General features: G+C 38.2%; 1 protein-coding gene across 1 annotated transcript in view; it reads left to right on the top strand.

The window, feature by feature from the left end:
* Window positions 1-20,372, top strand: part of CSTF3 (cleavage stimulation factor subunit 3) — a 48,713-nt gene that overhangs the window by 1,073 nt on the left and 27,268 nt on the right. The window contains exons 2-3 of the mRNA XM_040068640.2: window positions 8,621-8,722; window positions 8,852-8,947. Of these exons, the coding sequence (XP_039924574.1) occupies window positions 8,621-8,722; window positions 8,852-8,947 (198 nt within the window). The remainder of the gene's footprint in view (window positions 1-8,620; window positions 8,723-8,851; window positions 8,948-20,372) is intronic.

Here is a 20,372-nt window from a genome sequence, read left to right as displayed (position 1 = left end):
TATGTCACCTTTTTAAATCTGGTATTACTGTGAACGATTACCAACTCACTGGCAGAGTTTCTCCAAAATGGCTTTTTTTAGTAGATTTAAAATCGGTATTAATTGGAGGCTTCCCCCATTCATTAATGGGGATGAAAGTTCCTGATTGAGGGAAGAGTTATTGATAACAGTCACCTGTCTTAATGGCCAATGTAGCTTTTAGAAATACTTAAAATCAAGCTGATGCCTTAGTGCTTTTTGAGTGGCTTTTTCTTTGTAGGATGTTAATTTCTTACAAAACAGGTGAATTTCTGTATGTCTGGGCCTGTACCCCTAAAGGGTGATGTGTAAATTTCATGAGATCGCTATTTTGGTGGGTGGGGTAGGTATAGGAAATGTAACATACTCAGTTTCTGCCTCGCTAGGTTAATTTCCCCAAATTCCCTGTGTGCTCCAAGTTAATCAGGCTGGTGAATGTACTTGGAGTGTGTTTGAGCAAGAGGCTCTTCAGAATGGTTCCCTTCATCATGAGATAGATGGCTGCAAAGAAGTAAGAATATGCCACAGCAAAATTTTGTTAATGCTGTTGTTTAGCATGTACCAGCTATCATCTCCCCTCTCCAATATGCTTTCGAGAATATATTGATGTCTCCTAGCTTAATTAATCTGTTTGTTAAAGTAGCATGTGTGTTTCTGTAGCTTGTAAAGTGTTACTGTTTAACTTCAGCCATGCTGACTTTAGGCTTTATTTTGCAAGGGTGAATTTGATAAGTAAAAGGTTGAGTCACTGTCTGTATACTGCATAAAAGTGGCAGGTGTAATACTGTTATGCCATGTCTCAGAGGGGTTTAGCATTCCCAAACCTGTAAATTGTTATTTGCAGCCTATGTCAAAGCACGTGGTCTAACCTGTGACTTGGCCTTTGGGCCATACTAGGTTGGCCTGGTTTTTGCCCATTATTATTACTATGTTCGTGTTGGGTGCACTTCAGATTCAAAAAACCAGCTTTAATAGGTGGGGTTAATTTTTATTTTTTTATTTATACTGCTCCATCCTCTTGATGAAGGCCTCTGGATTCTGATTTCCCGTGGGTCTCTAATTTTGTTATGGTCAATTACCTTCCTTCCATCAGTTTTCTTCACTTTCAATAACAGCTTGTTTCTCACCTAGCAGACTTGTGTTTCTGACTCCTGCTGTTGCCATATCCACATCTCAATGTCTTTAGCAACGCTGCCATGGAGTTTTCAGCACAGAGGCTCCCTCTCATTCCCTTCAGTGAGCCTGACTGTGGTCTCACACGGCTTGGGAGATCTAAAACCAGTGTCCCTGGAGTGAGGAGCACCAGACTGGGGCACCCACATTGCAGCTGCTCTAGACCAGCCTAGTCTGGCTGAAAGGCCTTGAACATTCACAAGCATACATGGTGTTCTGAGGGTTCTAAATGTGCCTTGCTGTAGGAAACTGGAGCTGGGCAGAGGTTGGATTGCAGCTGCCTTTCGTGTTTCAGGTTTCATCTGCTGCTCCCAGCGCTGAGGTTTTGGGTGCTGTTTGCACTGGCAGTCACGGGGATCAGTACGAAACGGGGACTGCGCAGTTAATTTGCATCTGTGCTGTGCATTAGGTGTAAATGTGAGAGTGTGTGATGCAGGTGAGAAATCTTTGACAAGGCAGAGCTCTTAGCTTTGACCCGCTCTCCGGCAGTGCGTTCTGAGTCTTGCTTCCCACATCCCAGCTTTTGGAAGGCACTGCCAAAAAGCAGCCAGGTGAATAATAAATTGCCATGCTGTCTGCAGCAAGTACAGAGCTGTGGTAATGCAGAAAGGAAGAGCAGAGTGGAATGCTGGTTGCAGGAAGAGAGGGAGGGTAAAGGGAATGTAAGGTTTCAGACATGGGCTTTCGGAGGCTTTATTGTACCAGGTGTGGTGCAGTTGAAATGTGGGAATAGGGAATTGCAAAGGACCAAAACTGTCAAAATTACTCCAATTCAAATCCTGAAATTAGGGAAGAAACGTAAATAGAGAAGAAATATTTGAAGAAATGTTATGTAAAAAAAAAAAAAAAAAAAAAAAAAAAAAAAAAAAAAGAATAAAAGTGAATGGGATGACAAGAAGTGCCAGGAAAGGGACTGAAGCTTGCCCAATTAATCCTCATTGAAATCACGAGATTTCATTCCCTTTCAGGAAAGGGAATGAAATCTTGGAATCAGAGAACAAAGTCAAACAAATGCTCTGGAAAGGATATAGGACCAAAAGTAGTGCCATTGAAAAAACAGTTCCCATGTTTCTTTTTCTCTCTTTTTATTTACATTTCTTCCCTGATTTTAGGATTTGAATTGGAGTAATATTGGCAGTTTTGGTCCTTTGCACTGCCCCTGATTTCCTCTCAGCCCATTTGGTTTAATAACTCCATTTCCAAATTTTCTGTGGTTTTTTCCAATGGCACTGTTTTTGGTCATATCTCCTTTCCCGAATGTCTGTTTGACTTTGTTCTCCAATTCCAAGATTTCGTTCCCTTGCCCTTCCCTAACTGCCTTTAGGCCAGGCTTAGCTCCAGGAACTTTGGGGCTGCTTTACTGTGTTGATCAGGAACCTAATCTGTGTTATGTAGGTTGCCTCCTCATTATGTTATTGTAGAACAGACTGGAGCAGGAGGACAAAGAAATACAATGCAGCCACAACTCCTGGAGTATATTTTAAGTTCTTGCTCTATGTTAACTGTGCTGGGCCCGAGTTAGTCCTGAAAAACCACTTGAATCATGTGAGACTTAAAATCTGTCAGGCTTCTGCCAGACTTCTGGCAAGGCCTCCATTATGTTTAACAAACCTGAATTTCCAGGGTCAGTTTCTGGAATACCAAACACTTAGCTCTTCCTGTATCATAGAATTGCACTTTTGTAGACTGAAACTGCATCTGCCACTGTTGGCTACAAAATTCCCTGACAGGCTCTTCCCAGCTTAATGTGTCAGGGTTACACTATGGATGTCTTGACATTTTTGTGGTCCTTAATGTACACATCTAGTTTCATTTCAGTTGTGGTGGTTGTTTCATGTGCTTGCTAACTAAACCTAAATTCCCCACTTTTTTCCCCCCCACTTTATAAATACTAGCCAGGCATCAACTTCATCTGAAGATCCTATAACATTTGCTTTGCCCCTGCATTAGTTGCCTTCTGATCTTTGAAGGTTAGAACATCCATTTCACACTTCCAGTTAGTGTTTCCAAGATACTTATCCCAGTCTGTGATGCATTTTTGTGTTCCATGAATATGGATCTGGTCTAAGACAAAGCTGTGAAAAAAAAGATGTCTGTATTGTCTCTGTGACTGTAGAATATACCTCAAAAGCAGTTTGTTCTGGTTTCTTTATGGTATTTTTGTCCCTTTTGATTCCCTCCTCTCCTTGTCTTGTGTCTGATTGATGCACATCGTGGAAGTTTCTGCATGCTAAAGACCATAGTAAATATTGTAGTTAACTTTAGTTTAGTATTTAAAAAAGAGATGTCACTGAATGCAGTGCTTAAAGATTTTCCTGCAGGGTTGTTTTGGTTTAACGTCACAGGGGGTGCTGTTTTAGAGAAACCTCTTTAAGAGTAGACAGAATGAGTACAAGCATTGGTGAAAGAAAGCTTCTGAGTTCGTAATGTAGTGGTTTAGTGACAATTTTTACACTATTGTAAATAAATTGTAATATAGGTGTAAGTAAGTACCAGGTATACCAGTAAGAAGTTCAAGTGAAAAATGTCAGTCCAACATTTGGGAAATAGTCCTATGAGGAAAGAATGGTAATCATTACTAATCTAACACTTTCAATTTATCTAGAGTTTTGAGCCCAGATTATGTTGGGATGGGGCAGTACTTACAAAAGTACCCTTTTTTGGTCAAGGTGAATATGCTGGGCTATGTTTGCTCATAGTGATCCAATCTTAAAGGACACAAATTTTTCAAGGCTGTTCACAGTTCAAGTGGTTTAGTGTAGAATAGAAGTCAAGGCATTAAAAACATTCAATGTTTTTAAGTTAAGAAAGTGCAAGGATTGATAAGCTGAAACTATTGCTCCCCCAGTGAAGGGATGTGTTACTGAGGAAAGGATTTTAAAACTTGTTCTCTGCATGCACAGCTATAAATAAACTTAAAGGGTAAAAAGGCTTAGACTGAACCAACCTGTAAATTTAGCAAACTGGGCAATGGACAATGCTTGTTAAGTTACACGTTAATATATTTGAAATTTTATTCACTGGGTGTGTTACAGGCCACACAGGCTGTGCTAAAGTGTGCAACACCCAGCCAAAACCACCAAAGAGTGGCTTCTGTCTTAATGTCCAGAAACCTCCTTTTGCATATTGAAGCAACTTGACTAAACTAGCCATTAAAATTCCTGTCTTTTTGTACACAACAGCCTACCTGTCTGGTTTGTAGAAGTTCTTATTTCACAATTAGTGGTAGTTTCTAAAGCATCTTGAGCTGGCCACTCAATGGATATAACAGTTGTTTTAAACACATTTCCTTTTCACTGCAGAGGATCCTGTTATGGAAACAGGAGGATACCTTTTAAACAATTGTATGTATTTAGTCTTGCAAATAATTTAAAGGTGTTTAGATATTTTCTTAGATACTTCGGAGTCTTGAATATTTATTCAAGAGGCCTGAGGAAACTGTTGGTTTTAGGAACGTGGTATAAAGCAAGAATATTTCCTTGGTGGAAGCAAATACTGAAAGTGAACTTTTATTTCCTCTGGTTTTGTTCCCTCAGACATGCTTTATAAATTCAGAATTGGATTTTGTGCAATTGATATCTTTTGCACGAAGGAGCTCCTAGCTTTCTTCCTAGAAAATTTGGGTTTAGGTATCTTCAGGTTTTGGAAAGATCTTTTTATGCTTCTAGTGTCTGTGAAACTTCAAATGTATTGCTATTTGTCAGTGTATAAATAATAAAAGGGCAGTTGTGAACTGGACTAGGTGGTAATAAACTGTAGAAACCCTAACTGCTAAAATAATTCCATGACCTTCAAAGAGTTGTTTATCGGATAGGATCCTGATGATGTCGAGATCTCCTGAACATTGTTAACTAAAGCAGGGGAAAAAAGTGTTTTACAGTCCCTGTGCAATATTTTTTTCAGGTAGTAAACAAAAGTTAAAAAGCCAGTATCTGATTAGGTTCAGTTTGATAGTATTTAAGCTGGCTAAAGTTGGGGCTGTTAGACTACTGATGGCTTTGCATCCTTTTTTTCTGCATCTGATCCTGAAACCTGATTTTTCTGAATCTGATCTGCCAGTAGGTTGAACCATTACAATGTTAATCACTTTTCTAACAGGATTATTTTTCTGCTGATTTAGCTCTCTGAACTGGCTTGTTACAGGGTGAGTTTATCTGAAAATGCTTATCTAGGGGCATGATAATGGCAGTTCACACCCAGGAATTATAAGTTCACAGTTTTAGATGTTGGCTGTTGTGCAAGCAGTACAATGAGAGATACATAATCAAGAGCTGTATGCCCTTGAACTGTGATAACAGGAGCTGTAAGCACAAGATGCAGTTAACATAAAGTTCTCAAAACTAGGTTCACATGTCTTCCTCGCTGTGGTTGGGTTAAGTTAAAAGTCTTGGTTCCATTTTGCTGTGTGCCTGCCATAGGTGTTAGTCCTCACAATGGGTGTTTGCTCACACACCCAGTTCTGGCAAAATGGGCCAGAAAATCCTTGGTGTTGATTCTTCCAGGATATTAGGAGTGATTATTTGTGAAGATGCAGTGAGGCATTATTTTTGCTCAGGTAGAACCTGGACACTGATGTGCCTGCAGTGCGGTGTGTCCCTGGGATGTGAATGGCTTTTACCTGTGCTGGCAGTGGAAAGGGATGGGAGAGGAAGTTCTCACGGACTCCAAGAAGTTTTCTTCTATGTGACCTAAGGCACAAGCAGGTCCAGGCAGTCCAGTTTAAAACTGTGTTCATCGTAGAGCTGTTTTCAGTTCTGCAGGGTGCCTATAATTTGTCTTGAATAACTGAATGGAGAACTTTATCTGCTCCTGCTAAACAATTATTTGCCAACTTAGAAAATCAGTCCTTTTTATTTCCCAGTAAAATAATTGTGCTGCTTGCACAGATTGATTCATGGATCAAACATACAAAATTAATTTAGGATTGCTATGGTTCTGCATCTTATCACCATCATTTTTTTCCGAGCTGTTTCTGCCTTTCTGAATTCATGAGTTTATGACCCAGTATCTGCATAGGTGAAATCAAATTCCTGTAAGCCTTAACTCAGGTGCCACTGCAGTGAAATGCCTATATTTCTGGAAAACTGAAAGATTTGAAGAAATACAACTAAACTACTGCTCTAATAGTTGGAAGGTGCTTCAGTGGCCCATTTTACTTTATCTTGTTTAAAAGTCAGTACTTACCACACAGGACCTTGTGGTTTTGTAGGGTGGGGTCCTTTTTGTTGTAGAAGACATTAATGGTACATCTGCCAGGCATTTCTGTATCCAGAATAATTTATTTGAGACAAGTAGATTTCACTGGGTTGGTTATAGTGAGAAGCAGTGCTTCCCACTGATGTTGATGTTTGGGTTAGTGCTTTATTGAATAAGCAGCATTTCCGCTTTGGGTCACCTGTAGGGGTAGCTTACAGAAATAGATTTAAGCTTCAGAAATTTCAGCTTCAGTGCTGCTTCTGGAAGCTGAATTATGTTTATGTATGTCATTTGGGAAGAAATTAAACCACTAGTTAATTTTATACTGTTTTACATCTTAAGCCTGTATCAGTTGAACTACAGCCTGGTACTACAGAATCAAAATTTTGATGGACTTAGGGATGTAAAACTGTTCATATGGCAGTTTATAAATTTGCTACTTTAGAGCTGACAGCTTTGAGCTACTTTGATTTTTAAATCAAATTAATTTTATAATAGTTTACTGTGGGACTTGGTTTTTGGCTTCCAAGCTACACTGCTTTGCATTAATTAGTGTTAAGAATTGCTTGAAAAGTGAATCAAATGGAATAATGGTTGTTAAACTCTATAAAGCTCAGCCTACTGATTTTTTTTTTTTTCTTTTCCCTTTATTGCACATCTGCCACTACTTGTCTGTTTAATGGTTCTGCAACATTTTGGATCCCTTTTCCATTTTATAAGTAGCTTTATTAAAAAATATCATTAAAGGGATGTGCTTTGAATTATATCCCGCTAATAGAACTGACACAAAAACTGATAATGCGGAAAAATATTCAGAACTAGTGTAGTTACCTTCTACTTCTCATTCTAAAGATTGATGGCACCTTTGAGAGAGAGGAGCGTTGGTTCTCTCTGTGCTGTCTTTTTCAGCCTCAGAAGGATGCACTGACCTGTGCAGCATGCTCTGGGATGGGATGCCTGGGCAGGGAGGTAGTACAGGGTGACCCACTGTGATCCCTTCCAGCCTGCCCCATTCTGGGACCTAGACCCAATAGTAAGAATTAAAATCAATTCCTTGAAATAATCTTTTAGCAAATGACAGGGTGTTGGTTTGTTGTTGTTGTTGTGGGTTTTTGTTGGTGGTGGTGTTTTGTTTTTTTGTTTTGTGTTTTTTGGGGGTTTTTTTTGTTTTGTTTTGTTTTTTAGAATTTAATCTGTCCCACTGCACTATAAATTAGAGATGAATATTCCAGCAGTAATTGTGTAGTGAAACTGTAAAATTTCACCCGCAAGGTCTTTGGTAATGATTTAAGGGTTGTATTGTTACATCTCACAAAGGCAAGAATTGAGTTGGTGTGGTTTTTGTGTTGCTGTTATATACCTGAAAATGAGCCAGGTTTGGAAAGTTAGTGAATAAGTTACTTCCAGTACAGGTCAGAACAATATTTCAGGCTTAGTAATAAACTTTGGGTTGTTTAGGGTTGTAACAAGCATGTATTTTGAGGGTGTCTGTATGTGATCTTCACACTGATTTTTTTATTCTACTTGGTGTTAACAGTGTTAGATCTAGGAAGAAAAAGCCTGAAAATCATAAAGAAAGTTATTTCCAAAAGTGTTTGAAAGAACACTTAAACCTATACTATACTGGTAACTATGTTAACAAGTTTGTATTCAATTTGGTAAAGGTTTTACCCTCAGAAAAAGCTTTTAAAATTCAATAGGAAGGTCATAAGTGTTAAAAAAAAAGAGGTGGTTTTAGTGCCAAAACTACAGGAAGACAACTGTATGATTGAACAAAGAAATTGTGCTCAGATAGTGTGTGTCTGTTTCTTCTAAAGCATCATGTCCTAGTTTTCTTGTTAAACATGTGATACCAAATGCCTACTGTTCTCCATGTGCAGAATGACTCCTGAATTTACTTTTTGCATCTTAAAAGTTCCAGGTTGTTAAAAATGTTTCAAATTCATAGTGCAGTAAATATTCTGGGAAACTCAGATTTGTTTTCATGTTGTAGAGACACTGAATTGGTTTAGTCTAACATCTTGGTTGATGTCCATCACACATAGAACTTGTGCTAAGTGTGCATTATCTTCCTCGGACAACAAGTTTTCAATCTGAATTCCAGTTTAGAAACTCCAAACTGAGCTCTGGAATGTTACAGTGTCAGAATGTTATCTTTAGCTTGACTGTAGGTGGGACAGAACTTTTCAAACACTGCTTGTGATCTCTTATGTCTTCTTTTTAATTTTTCTAGACTGCTGAATATGTCCCAGAAAAAGTGAAGAAAGCTGAAAAGAAACTAGAAGAAAATCCATATGACCTTGACGCTTGGAGCATTCTCATTCGAGAGGCACAGGTTTAGTGATATAGGATTACATTTCCTTATCTATGGTCCACTCACACTATTTGGTTCTGGAGTAAAATCAGCATATTCATTTACATAAATCATAATATTGTAAATGCTGTTTTGATTTTCAATTTTTAGAATCAGCCTATAGACAAAGCACGGAAGACCTATGAACGCCTTGTTGCCCAGTTCCCCAGTTCTGGCAGATTCTGGAAACTGTACATTGAAGCAGAGGTTAATATTTTTACATTTTTTTCTTATATAACATTTCATAGGATTTTAAGTTTCTATTTTTATAAGCATGAATAAGATAGGCACATAATATCTAGGGGAAAGGGGATTTTAAATATGCCTTGCCTTTATTTTGTAAAATAGGTACAAAGGAACGATTAAAATGAATTCTAAAGTATTGGGTCTTTTATGAGTTGATGATTGTTGCATTATGGAATTGCAACAACATTAAAACTGTTTCAATGGTATTGGAGTGCTTTAGCCTTTTATTTGCTTGTCGTGTCAATTTATTGCCTCCCGTGTCATTTACTTAGAGGACTTTTTTTTATTTACACATACAAACTTACTTGAGTGACTTTCTCTGAATATTTGGTTCTTTTGTTTTTTTTTCTTTTTTTGCTTTCTTAGGAAATTGAGTGTTTCTGTGAACAGTGTTTGCAGGGAGGGTGTGGGGATGGAAGCTAATTCTGGAATGAAAATGCATTAGCCCAACTCATTAGCTTTTAAAAATCCCAACAAATTGTGATTGTTTCCATAACTGGGTGAGACTTATCACTAAGTGCAGTGCATTGGTCAGTTGAACTGTCTTTAATGACATGCCATGAAAATCCTGGTATAATCATGGGGTGGTGAGGGTGGTGGTGGTTTTCATTTTGGTTTGATTCCTTTCTGCAGCTGTTATTTAATACTAATACACGTGGTTTCTGTGGGCATCTTCCAGCTGCACATTTTCCTTATTTTCTATATGCTGAACTTCAGGGGTGGGGACCTGTATTCTGTAGATGAAAAATGAGCTCTCTTTCTTCCATTTGATGTGAAATTTCATTGCATAGTTATCATATCTTATTTTACATGAAATGACATATCCAGAAATGTCTAGTGGTAAATTTTGAAGATAAGGAAAATGGTGATCAAGGGAATCTAGCAGAAACTTTTATATTGCAGTTTACAGTTAGATGCTACAGTGCAAAGTAGTGCCATCTAAATTGAATACTACCAAATTAAATATATAGAGTTTTCAGTATCTTGTTTGTAGCCGTTGTTAGAATGTTGGTGGTTATTCACGTTTGGGAGATTGCAAATGGACTAACATACAAATTCATTTTTTTCCTTTGCGGACCCTGCAGCCAAATTCATTAGCCTCTTCTACCCTACTAAATGTTTGCTACAGGTTCTAGTTTTCAGAATATAATCTAATTTCATAATTGCATTAAATTACCTGATTCTGTGCTTTTTAAAAACCTTTATCTTTCTCATGCCTCAAATTTAAGGGTAGTGTCAGGCCATGTCAGAAAGCTGGTACTATACTGTACATCCTTCAGCAGAAAGTCCTGTTACCAGTGTGAAGCTTCCTGCCTTAAACCATGTTCAGAGATGAACTGACAGACATCACCTCCTCTAATTTATAATCTAAGAGTATTTAGAAACCTTAACAGTGGCAAAGCTTGTAGCAGTCAAAGGTAGAATTTTTTACCTGTTCCTTCAAGGAGAGCAGGTCAGCGCCTCAGCAGTTAACGGGTACCAGGGAACAAAACCGAGAGGGAAAGAATTGTCATAATCATCACTAGTTTTTGTGTTTCTGCTTTTTAATACACTTCAAATAATAGAGAAATGGAATATATAGTTCTGTTATTCAAAACAATGGAAAAATAGGACCTGTAGATTTCTGGTAGAGGTTACACCTGAAGAGGGTTATATTTGAAAGAAATGTCAGAGAGTAATTTTCAGAAATCTATATTTTATTGTAACAGCCAATTTTTTAAAATCCCAGTTATGATTTAATTTTCTTGTTACAGTAACATTACAACTGATAAAGTGACCAGATTACGGGCAGAGCAATATGCTTTTCTGGTTTTTTAAGCATATGTGAACATATATGGCTATAAGTTGAAATAACTTTTTTTCCAAATTCCTCTCTAAAAATACACGCTCACACAATTGGGCACTGTTGTCAGTGTTGTTTTCAGTTGCATATTATTTGTACAGTCCATCTGGGTGAATTCAAATCAAAATGCTTTATCAAATGTTCTTTTAACACTGTGGTTAAATTAAGACTTCAGTTAATTTTTGAAGGCTATCTTGAATAGAGGAATTCTGTTCAGGCTTCTTTTATTGCAGCCTTAAGATGTACAAGGATTATAAGGAAAGTATTTTCCAAAAGCTTTTTCCTTGGCAATTTTTGTAGTCTCCTCCTGCTAGAAAGCTTTTCTTGGGCTTTTTCAAAAGTGCAGAACTTTCTAGCCATGTCTTAGTAAAATAAACCTGTGGTAAATCTCCAGCCTTGCTTTCTATTTACTTTTTCTGGTTCATTGAAATCTGAAAATTGCAAAATCTTCAGTCGTCTGTTACCTGCATTTCCTCTGATGTCAAAACAAGTATTTTACTCTTTAACATGAAAACGTTTCCTCCGCATCCCAGAAAGACAGAGGAGGAGGGGAGTGGGGATTCTTTTCTGGCAGATTGTCTTTCACTAGAGAATTTTGCCCTCTGAGAAACATAAATCAGAGCTGGATAATGTTACCCAGTTGTGTATTGGAAGATGAGCCAGGTTGAGGGTTATAAAAATGGCCTTATAAAAAGAAATTGGCCCTTTAACAGCTGTACTCTTGAAGTTGTTAGGGGTCTTTAAATTCCCCTTTGTCTGACTTTAAAAATGGGTTCTCTTTAGTCACTTCCAGTCTTCAGCAGAAATTGTTGATAAACTATCTGAACAAAAACTCCATGTGCCAGTCCCTTTTGTCACATATAATGTCTAAGTGCAGGCCTTACTGCTGCAGTTACCTCTTGGTTTTATGACTGTTTGTTCAGCTCACTGGCTGTTCTGCTTTTTGTGTGTGACTGTGTTCTCTAGTGGAATACATTGGAGAGCAGTGCTCAGCACTTAGTGTATCATCCAGCTCACCACAACTGATATGCAGAGTGTACTGAAGTAACCAAACACTTCACATTTAGCGTTCTGTGTGCCAAGCACTGATATATATGCTCTGCTCTCTGCATTGTGACTGGTTAGGTAGTCAGTAGAACAAGGAGATTAATTAGGAAGAGCATGCTTTGACAGTTTGTTAATGGGAATTACACTATTAAAGTTGAAATTGATGAAAAAATTTGGATTCTTGCACTGGTTCTTATTTCTTCTGACCATCAAAGAAGAATTACAGGACTTAGAAATAATATAAGTGGATGAAACAACTTCCAGTTCACAACTGGTTTTGGGTCATGCTATTTGGACATCTAAGGAGATTTTTGGATTTGATAAGTATTTAAGCAAGTAAAATAGTTAACTTGCTATTCTGCGTCTCTTAAAATGTAGGAAGTGGAACAGTAATACTACTCTTCCCAGACTCTTGTTTTCTCTAGTTACTTAAAGTACATTTCTCTCTTGATACCTTTCTTGTAAAAACCTCCTCTCAGAAAACTTGACTTGATTCACATGGCAGTGCCTCTTTCACAGTTGTATAAAGGAGTGTCTAAGTCTCAGCCCCACATGTGCCATAATGTTAAATTCATAGACCACACTGCCTGGACTCTAGCCTGCTCTGCTGATGTGCTGTGTCTCCTTGGGTAAGTTATTTAACCTGTTTGCCATTATGAAACAGATACCTACCTACCTCACAGGGTTGTTGTGAGGCTGCTTTAGTGATTAAAGTGCTTTTGGCACCTGGCTAAAAGGTGCCATAGAAATGTGAAAATAAATCCAATTTAATACCCTGTGATCCCATAGGCCCAGCTGTCTGCTACTATTTCCTTTGTCACTTTGACTGTTTGAACCATCTTTTAGATACAGGAAGACCTCATAATGCTTTTCATGCTCATGAAAGAACATTTACTTTACCGATGTCGTAAATGCTTCAGTAGTTCTGAAGCAAGTATTTGAAGTTGTAGTTTTTTTCTCTGCTAGTTTCCTTTGAGAAACCACCAGGCTGAAAATCCTCTTAGGCACATTTATTAAACTGTATTCACATATTTGCAACATTTTTTTTATGACCTAAGGAATTTTTAGTTCCAGTTACTGTGAATGGAAACTTTCCTCTGTAATTGTCCCGAATGCTTCAGACCAGTTCACACCACACCTTTTATCTTTTTTACGGGGCCTACAGCATTATATCCTGGTCACTTCAAACCCTTGTTAGTAGGGGTTAAAAGGTTGCCATAATTAAAGACATAAAAATCCTATCCAGAAGACAGTTGTGACAAGTAGCTCAAGTCTAGAAACAATAAATACAAAGCTGGTAACATGCATGTAAAAGGTTTGGCTGTTAATATGTATTTTTTGTCTTTTGAAGTTTTCTAGTAAGACTCCAGTGTTATTACTTGTCCTAAAGAGATGCAACCAGATACCTTTGTTTAGATAACTTCTATTTCATATGGACACTTTGAATTTTAAATGTCTTGGTAACAAACCAGATGCTGTATGAGGATTTAGGGGGTGGGACCACAGCTTAGGGTTGATTGTTTTGCATTTCATCATATGCAATACATCAGTATCTTTAATCCATGTAATTCACACTGGTGTGGATACTAGTCAGAATGTATCATTTAACATACTTGTATATGAAAAATGTAAATAAAACCATTTAGAAAAATTATTGTTTTTGTTTAAAATGTCTGTGTTTCTTCAAAACATTTTCTTCCCCTGTTTTACTTTAGTCTGGTTACAAATTCAGAAAAGAGGATGTTGTATATATCACCCAGATTATTTTGCTTGGGGAAAAATGGGAACTGACTTCTGTCAGGGTGAAGTTTGAGTGATCAGAAGTCAAACTAGAATAGACTTCTTGGCTGAGATTGTGTTTTATTGAAAATATTGTGTCTATCACCAGCGGATCTTAGTGAATTTCTTAATGGAAGGCACCCCCATGGTAATCCATGCCCACCCCACTAGCCAGCCACATTTCTTATGGTAAGCTTCTGCTTTGAGACACTGCTGTACAGGCGCTCTGTACAAATACCCATATTGCACAGTCTTGACTACCTCAGTCTGAGATTTTCAATCTTTTTTACAGCTGTATTATTTATGATCTTTTCTTATTCGTGTGTGGACTTGTTCCATTCCTGTTAATAAATGTTGTACTGTCTGTGTGATTATTGTAGACTTGCACTAGAAAGTGCATGCACCTTCTTTCCTGTCTCTTCTGCTCAAAATGTCAATACAGGTGTGTACATCTTGCATAGTTCCTCTGGTCCCACAAGCTGTGTAATATCAGAAAGTTGCCCACATACTGACATTTGTAGTTTGAGAAGATGTATGCGGTACAACACTAGTGGGTTTCTTCATAAATCTGTTTTCTGCATTTGATCATTAAAAATACTGTGGGGAAGTTTTAGGAAATTTTTGAAGTGGAAGTGATGCCTAATGAAGAGATTACTCTGAAGCCTCTTCTCTAGTGTGTTGCTGTTTACCCTTGAATAAACACAAGCTACTTCCTGTTCTGTTGTATTCTTTCCATGTGGGGTGACAGAAATATATCCCTGTTGGACATGTTAGCTATGTACTCTTGTTCACAACACTTCTGAAGTCTCACTTTCAAATGTAACGAGGACAGTGAAAACATATTCTCATTGTGTGCTTTCTTTTGTTGAAGTCATTTGTTGATTCTTCGTTGATATTTTGAGGGGGGAATCTGTTTGTCAGGTCAGGCACAAAGTTGGGCTTCTTATGTCTGAACCTGAAAGAACCAAAAGTAAAAACAGAGGTTTCTTGTGTACCCTGTATTTGCTATGGATTGGTTCTCTATCTGCTTGGGAGAGGAAAACTGTAATTGTAATTTCTCATTCTTTTCTATATCTCTTCCAGCTGCCAGCTGTTTGAGTTTCCTGATGTTCTTTATTTAGATGTTGAGAGAACACTTGCCATTAAACCTGCTCTGCTAGTGCTACTACATAAAATGATATGTGACTGTTTGCTGCTGAGTGTCTTTACAGACTGTGGGAAGGCTTTGAGTCATGGCTGCGATGAAATCCAGTGAATTTTCTTAGCTGGAAGGTCTGTGGAAGCAAGCCCTTCCTCATGGCCTTCCTGTGTTCTGTTAGTACCAGTGGTCTTCATTTACAAGTGTGTAGTGAGCTCCCACCTCTTTTTTCTTTTGATTTTTCTCACCAGCGCCTTCAGTGTGATGGGTGCTCCATATCCAGTGACAGTTTTGGATTTCTGCAATGACATGTTGTGTACTTAGTATCCTATGACTTTTTTTTTTTTTTTTTCTCCCTTATATCAAACAATTCAAAAGGGAGAAGAAGGGATATGCATTGGTCCCTAACTGTATAGCATTGCACAGGTAGTATTTGCTTTGTGCACATTATGTACATGTAGTTAACTACATGTGAGGAAATCTTAACAGCAGTGTGAATCTGATCTGTATTAGGGTTCAGCTGGTTTGGTATTGACAAATATTCATAATGCAAAAGTATGGGAGCGTTTCCAGGGTTCATTGGAGCATCATAAATGTTCTGTTTTGAGGCTAGGCAGATAAGTAGAAAGGTGTTCTTTTAAAATTGAGTTTGCACACAGTTTTCAGTAATAACTTCTCTAGAGTAGAGGCCTATTGCATCTTCAGGCAAGATTGTTCATTAGACCTCACTGTTAACCTCTGAAGTGAACACCTGGGCTGTCTCTATTCCCTTCAAAGTAGATTGGACAAGCCTTGTGCATTAATTTTATTATGCACCAGTTCCAGTGAGCACACACTGCTGCTCTGTTGGCAGGTGCTGTAAACAGTGCTCTTGTAGATTGCTGGGAACAAGGCTTTGAGAGCTTTCTCCAAAAGGAGAGGGATTAGTACATTGAGGATGTGTGGTGATTCTACTTGTGCTTTCACCCTGGCTCTGAGTTTCAAAAACAGAAACAGCTTGTACATGTGTTTAAATTACATAGTTTTTATCCTTAATTCAAACTATTCCTCTAAATCAGCTAATTTGAAAAGTTTAATATTGTAATGGAGGATCAAGTGTCTTACCTCTAATTCCTGTAATATATCTGGATGAAGCTTAGAGATTCTAATGAGGACAGGATACTCTGTCCAGTTCACCATGGTTTGCATTAGTGCTTGAAATAGACTGAAATAACCAGTGTGAAACTAGAACAAGAAACCACTGTACATTCTTGCTATAAACAATCTGATACTTCTGTATTGGTTTTTGTGAGAATGAATACATTGCTTAAAATACATTTCAGGTCTTGCAGTTTGACTAAAAAAATGCCTAGTTGTTCAATTTATAGTATTTTCTGTGTCCAGATTGCAACAAAGTCAAATTCCTTCAGCTGTTGTTCACCCTCAAAGTACAGGTTTTCAAACACAGTTTTTACTGTTTGAACAAAAAAAAAAAAGAAAAAAATGGGGGGCCAGATGTGTAGTTGCATATATGCTCTCCTGCACATAAAGCAGATACGAAGTTATGTGAGCTAACTTCATTGTGTTCAGTGGAACTGCTTTGAAAATCAAACTATGTTTAAAATGTTCTCTTAATTTAGGATCTTGATTATTTTAATTTTTATAGTTAAATGAAGACTTGCCATCGGTTCTATGCCTGTGGATTCCTCAGGAATCTCTCAGACTGTATATGTGCATCTGTGTTCATTTGTACATATATATGTTTAGAAAAGAAAGTCACACAGCATAAATAATGTTCTTTTAAAATCATAGAGTAGAAGTAGGAGTGGGTGAGCTCGTCAGTGCCAATTGTCTACAGGTAATTTACTCAGGCTATGTAAAAGTTTATAGACACTTAGAAAAATAATGTGTGTAGAATATATTCAGAATGTCATTGAAGAGGACTTTATTATCTGCAGCTTCAGTCTGAGTGCAAAAATATGATTTGGTGCTGTATGTAAAGGAGTGGGAAGATAGAGCTGGATTTCCTCTTAATTTTTGTTGTCTTTAACCGAGTATTGGCCTGCCTTTTCTCCATTCCTACCTGCCCGTGACAGTACTGTTTTGGTGTGTTTTTCTGGGCAGATGCAGGAGTATATTCACTGTAAAGAATTGTGAGCTCTCAGCTATTGCTGGGGGCCGTATGTTTCAGTGTGTGCTTGCAGTTCATCTTTCAGATGATGAGGGGGTCCCAGGAAGCCTTGACAAGAAGCTGTCATTGCACAGCCCAGACATGTTCTTTCAGTGCCATAATTGCACTGACCATTTCAGATGGGGCAGCAAGGAGCCTGGGGGGAGATTCCCTAGTAAAGAAATGTAACTGCTGATTGGATCTAAAAAATAAATCTCAAATTAATCCCATTACAAACTTTTTAACATTGTAATCACTGTAGAAGAAATCTGGTACTCTTGCTATCTCTAAATTATGTTTATGCAGTTGAATAGCTGCTGTTTAGTAATGGAATTGCTTTTGTAAAGTGTGCAAGCATATTTAACAGCCTGTGATGGGCACTATGTTGTAGAAACAGTTCTGAATTAATTACTTTTAAACTTTCCCTGAAATATGATTTAGTTAGTCTCTGTAGGTTACTCTTTCATATTGTATCATGGATACTTAGAAGATTGCATTACAGCATGCAGGAGCTTGAGGTACAAGCAGCGTTGCTATTGATGTTAATACAGCAGGGGCTAGAATGATAGTAATTTCACATATGTAGGCTTGCAGCTACTTAAAGGTGTTAAGCATTTCTAATATACAATTAATACAAGCTGAAGATGAGTGACAGTAAATATGTTTACAAAAAAATTGCTTTTGTAACACATTTGCTCTTGGAAGCTTAGCTTGCAGTTTTCCTTCCACCAGCTATGTCAATTGACTCCTTCCCAAGATTTTCCATTGTGTTGCAGTAATTCATAGTTTTAGTTACAAGCAGTGTGCTTTGGAAGTGTCCCTGCACTACCTGACAGTGCTGACAGGTTCATACATGAAGAAACATTTCCTTTATACCAGATCAGAATAGCAGGCCCTACGCTGAGAGCCTTAGTCTAGCAGGTTTCATTTCACTGGGCGAGTTTTGTCATTCTGCTCCTGGCTGACTGTGGCTTTGGGAATTTTAAATTCTGCTAAATTGCAGGATTATGCTAGATACTCTTACTCCATGTGATGATGGCCGATAGTTGGATAAAATGTGACTAGGAGAAAGTACAGTTCATTTATAATAAAGAATGTTAAGTTCAAAAGGACTGGTTGTAAATAGACAGGTATAAATGTTTAAAAGCACACATAGGAGCCCTGGAAAACCCGACTAGCTATTTAAGTTTTTATTTGTAAAAATGCACTTGTAAAGTAGTCCCAGATGCATGACTTGTTGGTCTAAGTAACCTGAAGAAGTGCAGCCCGTGCAAACTATGGAGCAGGATCCCCATCCCTACTCCACCCACTAAGAAGGAGGTTGCTGCCCTGGTATCTTGCTTGCCCATGACTCTTGTCCACCAGTTACCATTCACCAGGGAAATGGTAACAATAAATTTAGCTGGACTGAAATTCTGCCCAGAAGTATTTGAGCAGGATGGGCAAGCACCCCAGAATATTCCACAGTATTTGCTCTTGGTAAAATATCAGTGCTTGTAAGCCTGAGCAGGAAACAGACTGTACGATTCATTGTTAAGGGATTAAACTAAGTTCTCCCACATAAGACTAAACTTAATTCAGGCCTCACTTTTTTAGAGGGGAATTCAATTTCAGATTGATAAGCAGAAGCACATGCTTTTTCTTATGTGTACAGGATGGGTATAAAAAGGGAAGTCCTGTGGAACTTTAAAATTAGCTGACAAACTTCAGGATTATTTTTCTGACACTGAGCAAATGGAGGTAAGTTTTGTGCCATAGTCTTAGCTGTTAAAAAAAAAAAAAACTATATTAGTAATTATAAAAAATTACTGTATTAGTAATATTAGCTATTTCCCAAAGAAAAAAAGGCACAAAGTTGTATCTAACATATTTATTTGTCATTTTCTTGATGTTCCCAAAGTTTGGATTTATGCCTAGAAAATTTGTGAGTAAGGTGATCTGTGGGTTTTTCAATTTGCCAGTGAGAAAAAAGCTGGTGTTTGCAGATAATTAAATTTAAAAATTCTAGTTGATCTTTTGTCTGAGTCAAATGAAGACCCTGCACTGAGGAAGTGTCATTAGCCTTCCAGCAGTCTGTCATTTCTGCACAGGCTTCACAGTCAAACATTTTTCATTGCTCTTGGTTTGCACCTTTGTGCCTCTAACGCATGGAAACGTTGAGCAATTGCTGAGTTGCTGCAGCTGCTTGAACCCAGGCTGGCCGGGTTGCTATGACTGTCCAGAAAATGCCAATTTTCACCTGTGAGCAGAGATTTCTGCTGCAGTCAGTACTGGAAGTCAGTTCTCAAGTGCTGGCTGACTCAGTCAATCACAGAGGTTTTAGAGTGATGCTTCACCATGTTGCTGAGCCTTCAAAGCGGAGTTTTAAGCCTGCTGCGTCACCATGACGACATGCGCCCAAACCGAGCCAAGCACCATTGCCAAGCACCATTGCCAAGCACCGTTCTCTTCCAAAACTGGGCTAAAGTTTGTCCACACCTTTTCTTGGGAGCCTTGGCTGCCTTGCTGGAAGCTGCACCTTCTCAATTTCGAGGTTTTACATTGTGTTTTGCTAGCAGGTGTCTGTTTTGTACTTAGTGAAATATTTTCTGCCAGTGCTGGAGGTTATCAGTTAAGCTGCTGTGTTAGTTACTTGTCACTTTTACAGAGTGCTTTGGTGTTGTCGTGTGCTTGGTGTTTTTATATCAAACCTGCTCTTGGCATCCTAGGTCAAAGCAGCAAAATAGATGAAAAAAGAGCTATCTTAGGATTTCTGAGATCCCTCATGTGCTTCCATGCAAATTAAATTAGCTGGGAGCCAACATACCGTTTTTAACACTATGCTTGAATTTTCTTTCTGCAGGCATTTGCAGCATTCTGTAATGCAAGTGCTGTCTGAATGTATTCTTTATTTACATAATGATGCAACTAGCCTAGGAGTCAAAGTCAAGTCCTCACTGTCTGAATCAAATAATTGCCTGCTGTCCATCTACTGAAGAGGCTCTTTTCTGCAGAAAGCTTCAGAACACTTTACCATGGGCTTCTGAATGATCAGCTGTAGCAGAAAAGACCAAAATGCTTGGTTAGAGTGGTAGGGGAGAGAAGTATCAAACTGAACAAATGTCTGCTGTCTCAAAACTGCAGTTCCCTATGATGTGTCTCATTTTGCATGGCCAGCACTTGGTGGTGATGGGGTGCAGAAGAAAACACACTTTTCCCTGTGAAAAAGGGAAATGAGATTCTTAGTACCAAACAGGGCTTTACTGCCGAGAGGCTGTAATTGTTGAGAAAGTTCTCTAGCAAGGGGGACAGAACTGCCGGCAGTATTTATTTGTTGTGTACAGGTGTCTGTAAAAGTAGCACATTTCTGGTCAGTAAGCAGGTGTTCTTTCCAGCATGGGGGTCGAGGCTGACCTTTTTTGGCAAGCCTAGGGTTTTACCTGTGCCAGTT

Source organism: Hirundo rustica, chromosome 6 (genome assembly GCF_015227805.2).
Source record: "Hirundo rustica isolate bHirRus1 chromosome 6, bHirRus1.pri.v3, whole genome shotgun sequence".
Lineage (NCBI taxonomy): Eukaryota > Metazoa > Chordata > Aves > Passeriformes > Hirundinidae > Hirundo > Hirundo rustica.
Note: the sequence above shows the minus strand (reverse complement) of the source record. Positions and strands in the feature narration are given on the sequence as shown.